The sequence below is a fragment of the Aspergillus heteromorphus genome, assembly GCF_003184545.1.
Source record: "Aspergillus heteromorphus CBS 117.55 chromosome Unknown BO70scaffold_17, whole genome shotgun sequence".
Taxonomy (NCBI): Eukaryota; Fungi; Ascomycota; class Eurotiomycetes; order Eurotiales; family Aspergillaceae; genus Aspergillus; species Aspergillus heteromorphus.
The window spans coordinates 50,064-60,347 of NW_020290422.1; the positions used below are offsets into that span (position 1 = coordinate 50,064).

The following is a 10,284-nucleotide window of genomic DNA, read 5'->3' on the forward strand; positions in this document are numbered from 1 at the left end:
AACTGTGCCCCCAGAAACGGAGTGAGAAGGAGGAGACACAAGGGCAAGAAGCAAGACGAAATCGAATCCAACCAACCCTTCCATGGCTCCTATCCATGCTACGAAAGATGTTGCAATGCACCCCACCGACCCACGAGACGCCGCTGTGCAGTGACAAAAAAAAAGAAAAAACAGAAAGGGAAAAGAAATAGCAATAAGTAGATACAATGATATTAAAGCCAGTATCCCCCATCAGGAATTATAAGGCAAAGTGGGAGAGGATAGTGAGAGGGAGGAGACATTCAAGGACGAGATCCGCCAGGGGTAAACTCGTCCGACGACGATGCAGAGTCGGAGCCGGGGCCGCTCTCGCCGTGGCTATACTGGGGATCGGTGCCGGTATAGCTCGTTGCAGTGCCAGCACTGACATCGATCTGCTCCTTCAGAGCGCGGTACTCTGCGAGCTGGGTCTGTAATTGAAGCATCACATCGGCAATGGGGATGGCGTGGTCATTGAGCTGATCGCCGGGCTTGAAGGGGCGCATCATATGACGGATGGAAAGGCTACTGATGCAGAGCTGCAAACAGTCAGTATATTTGGAGGACACGGATGGGATAAGACTGCCGTTACTTACCTCGATGCGGGTCACCTGTTGTTCAACTAGGCTGACCACGGTCGAGTCTGCTAGTTCACCGCCATGATTCTTGACCACGTTGAACAAAGCCACATTGGGTTCCTTGAGCCTGGCTTCGCCGGGATACTCTAACGCAGCACATAGTCTTTCCAAACGGAGGGTGATCTCCCACAACCGCCAGATCAGATCCGTCTGAATCTCCAGCTGGGAATGTTTGCTGATGGTAGTTGGAGCAAGCTCGTTGCCTGCATCCTTGGCCAGCGTCGTTAACCGCCCGGACAAGGAGTGAGAATATATCAGGTAGAGAGGCTCCGGGTTTTCAAGACCTTTTAGCTTGCGCTCACCCTGGTCTTTGATGACGAAGCCTTGGCTATTGAGTTGCTGCAGCTCACGGCGAATGTTGTACCCAAGGGCGTCAAGCGCATAGCTGTCTTCCGAACCCGTCGAGGCAGCTCGTTCACTATCGGCAAAGACCTCCAGGTTGCGCTGGATGTCACTCATGAAATCCGATGATACAAAGATCTGACCGCCGTCTGCGACTGCGGAGATACGCGATGCCCGGTTTACCATTGGCCCGAAATAGTCCATGCGGTTGGTCACGGGATCCTTCTCGCAAACGGGTTCGCCCCAATGCGAACCCATCCGGACTGACAGTCCCCTGAAGATGATGTTGTTCTCCATGTCATACTGGACCTGGCATTGGGGCTGTTCAAGGATCTCTGTTGGCCATTCAGCCTCGAGAAGCTGCGTCTGGCAGTTGAAACACCATAGCAGAGCGGCCGTAGTCGTCGAGAATGCGACCATGAATGCGTCACCTTCAGTTTTGACCTCATAGCCACCGATGATGCCTAGCTGCCGGCGGAGGATGTCATTGTGAATCTGGATGGCCGAGCGCATCGCCTCGGGACATGTCTCCCACAGACTCGTAGATTTCTTGATGTCAGTGAAGATGATCGCCAGTTCACCGACGGGTGCATCGACAAATTCAAACCGAGCAAGTCTGGAGTCGCCGGGTGCATCGCGCGGCTTCTTGGTGCGCTTGGTGCTAGGGATGATCTGTTCCTCGGGCGTACCGACCATGGATAGGCTAGGCCGCAACCTGATCTTCTCGCGCCGTTTCAAATCACCCACGCCCAGAATCATCACCATCAGTTTGTTTGTCGCACCGAAAGATAAAGCCAGATCCCTAATCTTCTGCGCCGCAATCATGAGGTCCCGGCGTTCGGCTCTGGTAACATCAACGACGAGATCCGGTGTCACGTAGTCCCACAGTTCTTTGGACGCCAAAATTACCATCTCATCCTGCTCCGTGAGGTTGACATGCATAGTGTATGGAGCCGCGATGACCGCAGGCATCATCTCGAAATGTCCGAAGGCTCTTGAGACGGTAAGAGTATCGTTCAATTTACCTGCGCGGGAGACATATCCACCAGCAGCTCGGATTCTTGCTCTTTCGTGAGACTCAGCGGGATCATGGTTCCGGGTCAGATATCTCATAGAACCGTCCGATTTGACGAGGATTGCCTGAGCATCTCCCACATTCGCAACATAAAGATCCATGTTATTGAGATACATGACGGTGGCAATGCCGCCCATGTGAATATCGTCTTTGTTTAGTCGTACTTTCTTCTGATCTGGCGCAGGCGATTCTTCCGTGTACCGTCGAACATCCGCGTCAAGGGATTTGTAGCATGCTGCAGCCATGTTCTTGTTCAGGGTCAAAAATGCCCTCCTCAGCGCGTCTAACGGTGTCTCTTGCACCTCGGGCCGCAGCCGCTTCAATTCGGAAGAAAACGTATGTATAAAGTTTTCGTGCAAGAATTTCGCGACTCGAGAACCGGCATTGGGTTGGGTCTGTCCGTCAAACATCCCTACAACCGTTTCCACTTTGTCCGGCTTCAAGCGAGGGACTATCATGTCGAAGATAGAAAGATGCTCGCTTTTACCGAGGAAGTCGGCCATGCCATAGGCAAGTGAGCCAGCAAGTGAAGCGGATGTTCTCACACGGCGATCTTCATGCTCCTCCGGGATTGTCGTGATCGTAAGAGTGACATCCATCAACCCTAAAACCCGCAGGTAGATAAGAGAAGTGAACTCGGTGAGTTTCGCTTGCTCCTTCTGCGGCTGCTGTTGGTGCGATAGAGAGGATCCAGGCGGCTTGATCTCCAGTCGTTTGTTGCCGGAAAAATTCAGATACTTAAGATTCCGATTCCAGTTCCAGTTCCAGTCGTATGGCCAGTTAGAGACATTATACTTGAGAGAATTGCTCCCGACATCAAGAATCGTTAATTTGGTAACCTTGCAGAGCTCGGCGGGGAGCACTTGGAACCGATTCGCATTAATGTGAAGAATCTTGAGGTTACTCCCTTCTTCAAGGTCATCGGAAGGAAGTGAGGTGAGTTCATTGCCCGAGACGTATAGTTCAACGAGCAGAGGCCAGCGCCTCAACAATCCCTGAGGTAGCTCAGTCAACTCGTTGTACGAGAGATTCACGACACGCAGCTCTGGGATAAGCGAAAGCTCCCGAAATATGTCGTCCTCCAAGCGATTGTCCGCCAGGTAGAGATTCCTGAGGGAGCCAGCTAAAGTCGTCGCCACATGCTGTGAAAAGTTTGAGTCCTTGCGAGAAGACGGACTCCCATCGGCGAGGGAGCGGGAGGCCGTAGAGACCTTTCTGCTTGGCCCCAAGGAAGATGCGACGGAAGGCTTCCTGTAGGGTCCACCGTTCGGCGAACTGCCCGCGCTAAGAACCGTACCCGATGCTTGGCTTGGTCGGCGTGTTTCTGGCTCTTCGGAAGCACCGAGTTCCTCGTAGCTCGAGTTCACTAATACGCCAGGGGTTGCGGCGGGAGTCCCAGCCGCCTCGTTAGGGATCTGGGGCTGAGGGCATCCATGTTTCGGAAAGCTATCAAGAACATTTGACGATACATTCAGTGTCTCGAGTCTCAGGCAATACCAAAGCTCCGGTGGTAGCTTTCTCAGATTGCATTCTCTCAAGTTGAGATATTTGAGCTCCGTTAGACAACCAATAGTGGCGGGAAGCGCGGCCAGAGGGTTCTTGATGATGCTCAAGAACTCAAGCCTGCGTAATTTACCAATGTGCGGGGAAATTGATACGAAGTGATTCTTGTCAAGGGTCAATCTGGTCAAGTTGGGCACATTGTCAAAGAAGCTGTCGCGGAACTGGACCAGCTTCGCAGAAGCTATATTGAGATGCATCAGCGTAGGCATGGGTGCGTCGATATCGAATTGGGTAATGGGGCAATGGTCGAGAGCCAAGTGCCTCATCTTGGGAAAGGATCCTTTGAACTTCGAGATTGAATTATGGCCGACGGTTAACTGCTCCAGACGGGGCAGGAGACGTAGGTTATCGATGTTCGTGATTTCATTGAACCGAGCGTCGATTTCCTTCAGGTTAACGAGGTCCTTGAATGCATCATCCACAGCACCCCGAAGAATGTTGTTGGTCATCCAAATTCGCTCCAGAGATGTCATGTTGCCGAGGTTTGGAAGTTCGGAGATATGGTTGAAACTGATGTCAAGATCCACCAAGCTACCTAGGTTGGCGAGGAGTTCCGGAAACACCTGGAAGTTATTTGATGATAGGTTCAGGCTTCTTAAAAAATGGAAGTTGCCGAAGTAGCTCGGCAGCAGTGAAAGCCTATTGTTGGCCATTTTGATACTGACAAGGCCATGCAGTCTGTCAAGGTTGGCATGTGCTAGATCCTCCAGGGAATTATTCGACACATCTAAGTATGTTAACCGGCTCGCAAGACAGAAGCTTGCAGGCAACCGGAGGGCCTCGTTGCCGACGAACTTGATTTCGCGCAGGTTTATGCATCCTTGGATGAAATCCTTTGGCACGTCCAAGCACAGGTTCCTCGATAGATTCAATGATATGACCTCCGAAGCCTTCTTGTAGAGACTAATGGGAATCGTGACGAGCTTTCGACTCGAGAGGTCCACGTGACTAAACTTTTGCTGGGCCTTATTGAAAAGGGGATCGTTGCCGTCGAGGCTGCTGTAGCCACCACTGATCTTACCGGACACGAACGTGAAACGCATAATGTAACTGTGGTCTTCTCGCCCAATTTCGTCGATCCGGTCTTTCTCAGTGTAGCCCACCTGCTCCAGCATCCGTTTTTGCATGAGAATGGGCATTTCGGACGTATCAAGCTGTCTTGAAAGTTCATTTTTTTGCACTACTAATTCGGTGTTATTGGTTCCACCGGCGAAGGACTTCCGACTGAGCGAATGGATCACGTCAGAAACAGTGGCGTATAGCCCAACCGACAGCGTAACAAATGTCTGGTCCCTGCGAAAGACGCGTATAAACCAGGTCCCCCCGTCAGACTCGGCGATAGCTGGGCCAGGTTCGAAGGTGTCCGGAGGGAGTAGAGTAGAAACCTCCTCCCTTTGCTTTTTCACTTGCCAGCTTTCCGGGGCGTCCCAATTGCCTGCGGGATTGTGCTTTGTTTCCTCAGACCGCATTGACGCCGCCCCATCAAGCGGCTTGCTTCTTTCACCCGGTGATGGCGGGTTTACAATGCCTTCCATATGAGACAGGTCTGTATCGAGAGCCCACACGTTCGCCTCGTCAGGATACCTGAAATCCTTTGGGGGGGGCAGATCATTTCCATGGCCTCGGCGGGCTCTCAATTTGGAGGCACTGAGGGCTAGAGTTTTGCTATCCTTTCTCCGCTCGCCATCTCCAGGTTCAACCAGACGAGACGATGTTCCGCTTTCAATGCTTCCCTGTCTTCCACGTCTGGCGGGTGATGTTTCACGCCGAGCTAGCTTAGATGCGGCGACTTTACTTGTCTCCAGGGCCGCTTTTGATCCGGCGATATTTTTCAGGTTGCCGTGTTTCGGGCGACGTATCTTATCCAGGAAAGAACGCTTACTTGTCTGTGCTCCGGGGGAATTCTGGCCCTGCTCCCGAGAGTAACTGCTCTGGACACTCGGCGTTGGGCTAGTAGCACGGCCGACAAGCGTTGTAGTAGAAGTCATCGGCGTTGGAAAGTTCAAGCTACCCTCTCGAGACGGGCCAAATCCAAGAGAAAAATCATCACGTCCTGTCGCTGGACGGTGTGAATAGCCTGCCAGGTCACCCGCCGCTGTTGGCTTCTCTTCCTTGCTTCGCGAATGGCGGTGACCGCTAAAATGTCGCCGGGAATGATCCCTGTGAGACGTCGATGTCGACGTCGAGCCACGGTGACCCTCGGGCGCTGGTGAAGTTCCTATGAGCGATTCTCGGACAGGAGCCTCTCCGTACTGAGAGATATCCTGTGATACATAACGGGTTAGATTGACTCTACAAATATTAAAAAAATATCGCAATTCCAAAATCCAGGAAGCTAAGGGCACATATTGCGTGCTAAAACTTACGTTGACGCTCTGGTAGAGCCATGGAGTAACTTCTTTGGACGGCACAGCTGTTCCGGATCTCTGACCTTGAGATTTGTCTTTTGGCGCTGCTGTGCTCCGCGAGCCATCGGAATTGGCTCGTTCTCGGGCTCTAAATTGATCGAGCGACGAAGGCTTCGTGGTGGAGCCCTGGGTGTGATTGTCCGAGTCATGCTTTGAATCACCATTCCCAAGATACTCATCCCCAAAAAAGCCCTGTAGCTTTTTTCGAAACAGTGCACCGGCGCTAGATTTAGACCCCTGGCTACTGACTGTCATCGCGCTAGCTACCGACGGCCGTCGATGATCACCATTGTAGTCCAGCTCTAAAGGTTCGCTTGCATACGTTTGAGCGGTTCCCGGGCGAAATGTGGCGGATGCGGGGGACGCTTCTTGCTCTGAATAGTCGTGAAAAAAGGTAGACGGGCCATCAGTAGGTGCCAGTGCGGGGGAGGAAGATAATGAGGGGTCCGGGTCGGGCTGAGGATAGTCGGAGTTGTTGAGATTCAGGTCCGGCAGCTGGGAGCTGGAGCTGGATGCCGCGGGGATGACGTTCTCATCGGCTCCCAGCACATTCAACGCTTTTCGATGGCTACCGAACTGAGGGGGTTTGCGTTGTTGATCCTTGGGGCCAAATTCGGAAGAACCCCAAGAAAATATGGATGAATAGAAGTCATTTGGGTCTCTGATTGTTGGTGACTTGCGGCTCAGTGAATCGGATCTAATACAAGTCAGTACTTAGCTAGACAAAACAACATCTCAGGCGCTGTTCTTTTGGTGTTGCATTGAAGGAGAGGCACATCATGGGTATGGTCCATGCTTGCAGTCACTGGCGAGCAGCAACACAGGATTCACCAACGGTGGTAAAGACAGGATGAATGCAGGCACACAATGCAGCAGCTCATGATGACCTCACTGGGGCGAGCGGGTATGAAAGGCAGCCAGTTCATTCATCATTCACTGCCCGTCAGCGGTATGACTCGACAGCAAAAGCCAGGCCATCGCACAATACCCACTCCACGTCCCTGGGAGCTGTTTCTGCCGCTTCCTTACAAGACATCCCCGACCGCAACAGGGGGGTCCAACACAACGGTAAAGGTGGCAGGGAGATTGTTCCTACCTGTCTAAGTCCCTAGACCCCGAAAATGGAGACACACTGCGCCCATTCATATGGTCGTTGTCCTGCAGGTGGCGATGGCTGCGCCCTTCCCTGATCGTCTCCTGAGATAACCAGCTGTTTGCTCCAGAGCTCTCAGAGCTCCGCCGCCCTTCAGACGGGTCACCACTCCGGTACGCCATGTTTTCGTTATATATCCAGTGCAGTTCGGGGTTGTGGCGAGAGAACGGGCCGGGGGGGTCACGAATGGCGGATTATCGAAGACGGAGATTGGGGGGAAAGAGAAAGCATTAACGAGGTTGGTTCCGAATGTGAGGCGACCGTAGAAAAAGTATTATAAGCTCGTAGAGACGTCGTGGAGGGAACCGCGGGGGGGGGTTCGGAGAATCGGAGATGGTATGGCGTGGGATATAGATACTGCGTAGTCGGTAGTATAAGGGACAAAGATTATATAAACTCTAATGCAGCCAGAACGCCTCAGCCACCAAGTACCGTTGGAAGGGGAGACTCCGGAAGGGCAGCGATGACAGTAGAGGCAATAAATAGTCGTAGCACAGGGTTTAGCGTCGGGCGCGACGGGATCGAGACGTGCTTCATGTTCTGGAGGGTGAATAGCATCGATCAGGAAACGCCATCGCACATTCTGGAACGGAGGCACTCGGGCCCGCAACCGGGACAGAAAGGACGGAGGAGGATGAGGAGGATGCGGACGCGGATGCGGACGAGTCAACGAGACGGGCGGGGAGGGTCGGGGGGGGAGGGAGGATGGAGGAAGAGGGAGGGCGAGACGGAGTGAAAAGCCAGACGATCCCAATAGGGAGAAAAAAGAAAAAGGCCAAAGAATCAGGGAGGGGAGGGGTCAAGACATGGGATGGGACAAAGTCAGAGGAGGCTTGCGGCGGCGGAGAAGGAGGAGGAGGTTGTGGTGGAGGAGGAGGAGGAGAACGGTCGGCGGGAGGGAAGAAAGAGGGAACTTGCGCAGAGTTGAAGGTGAGGCTCTGGCCACGAGCGCCGCCCGCTAAACCAGACCGAGCAGCTGTGGTTTCCTTTGCGGTACTACGACGACTGCTGCTGCTGCTAATACGACTACTACGACAAGTCCAGTCCTAACTGCGACATCGACATATCTCTCTTCTATCTACTTAGTACTCTACTTCCACCGCCTCAGACACTACTGTCAGCTACCTTTCCTTCCCCCTCCACCTTTCCCCCTACAGCTCCCACAGCTCCTAAACTAAAACCCAACTCGCTTGCTGCATCGGGAGCCATGATGTCAATCTCCGACGGGCTTCCCTGGAGGGGAACCGTCCACAGGCGCGACTGAGTTTAGGTTCTTCTGGCGTGGGAAAAACTTATTATTAAGACCGGCTGGCTGCAAATCCACTCTGGAACCATCCAGCCGGCATTCAGCTCGCTGGGAGAGGGTCGTTTCCGGGGAATGCATGGTCCGTGACGATGTCCGTGCTTCCCACCGCATAAGTACTTCACACTTTGCAGTTTGCATGCACTATGTCAGATAATCCCGACTAGCCGACCACCCACAGCGCCCGGAGTACTGAAAATGCACCTGCACTGTGACCAGTGCAAGGACCGTCGTCGGATGACGGCCTGTAGGCTCTGGCTCTGGCTCTGGCGGACGATGCTGTCCTGACAGCCTTCGTGGCGGAGTGGTTCGGTCGGGAGCAGGTGTGACCGGCAAGTTTCAGGTGTCTGGACAGGTGTTTGACCACCACCAGGCTACGATGAAGGCCAACAGCACTACCGCTCAGATACTCCAATAGGATCCGGCAGCCATCCCAGTCCGGAGACGGGAGCTTGTTGGCCAGCGATCGTGGCGTTTCATTCGGCTCCATCGAGATATAGCGATGGCTCCCGATCCGCGCTCATTGCTGGGAGCCTGGGGGTTCCTCAGTCTAATTCTGACCTAGATCGAGACAAGGGGGGTTAGGCACATATCTGAAAAGCATGGCATCATGGGCGCCATACCATATCGGACTCGGTGTGTCCTCAGGTCTGTCTTTGTCTCCAACCCCCCGACCAATCCAATCTAATCAATCCCCCACGCCATTTGTTTGCTTTTTTGTCCACCCCCTTAGCGGTCCTACGGTAATCCTATAAGGGTACCCGGTGCTAGCGATGTTCTGCCGACGCCTAGCGCGTTTTCGGGGTATCAGCATCACTCACACCGGAGCAAGCAGAACCTCAATCCTTCATCAAGTCGGCCTGAAGTTCTCAATGCCGAACACTGAAAACTGAACACGGTGGCCGGAGTTTAAGTGGAAGATACGGTAGTCACAAGCTGAAACCACTGAGTGTGGAATATCTACCGCCTCATCTTCTGCTGACTTTGTTTCAGCCCCCTGCCCCTGATCTCCCATTCTACCCCCCTAACCTGACACCTCTTCGAAAAGGAGAAGCGAGAGTCAGAGAAGAAGATGAAGAAGAAAATAAACAAAAAAAGACACGAGAAACTCTAACATCGCATCTTTATTCCCGCAAATTTTCTGCTCGGTGGAAGGGACGCCACGGCTTCTAGAACATATTTCCCGCATGGATGGATGATCGACGGTGGCCCTCGTGTGGAGGCGCACTCCAACAAGGACAAAGAAATCAGGCACAACACTCCCATCTGCCTTTCCAGATCTGTTATGGAATGAATCCCCTCTGTGTTACGACTGGGTCGCATGTGGATCATTCATTCATAGTAACTATTCATGTTATTACTCAGATCTGGGGATACAGTAGTTCTAGTTCTAGTTATACGTTTCCCGAGATCCCGGGCCGGATATATACATAAAGTACATTGTGGTCGGCAATGAAGCGTAGTAGGTACATCGTAGAAAACAACACAATTCCCGACGACCGAACTCCGCGATAGATCACGCCGGAAAAGACTTTCTTTCGTGGGGTTCTATAACTGGGACCAGGAAGAACTTGAACTTTATAAATCGACAGACATGATTCACCACGCGAATGTCTTGATTCGACTCGCGATGATCCATCTGCGATGCCGGTTCGTCTGTCTGTCTGTCTATATATAGTAGTGTGCTCAATCCAGCCCAGTGGACGTCTAGGTACCAATGTCCAGCCAACCAGGAACTCGGATAGTAAGAAGGGAAAAGGATCATATGTCTCAAATCAGCCCTG

The 10,284-nt window shown here is 52.7% G+C and overlaps 1 protein-coding gene across 1 annotated transcript; it reads right to left on the reverse strand.

Moving 5' to 3' along the window:
* Positions 1 to 281: 281 nt before the first annotated feature.
* Positions 282 to 7,319, reverse strand: acyA (adenylate cyclase acyA; the record flags this gene model as incomplete). The annotated part of the gene is made up of 4 exons (XM_025539465.1): positions 282 to 557; positions 615 to 5,900; positions 6,003 to 6,741; positions 7,141 to 7,319. 4 exons carry the CDS (start codon positions 7,317 to 7,319, stop codon positions 282 to 284), a joined length of 6,480 nt encoding a protein of 2,159 aa, XP_025398141.1.
* Between the last annotated feature and the right edge of the window lie 2,965 nt (positions 7,320 to 10,284).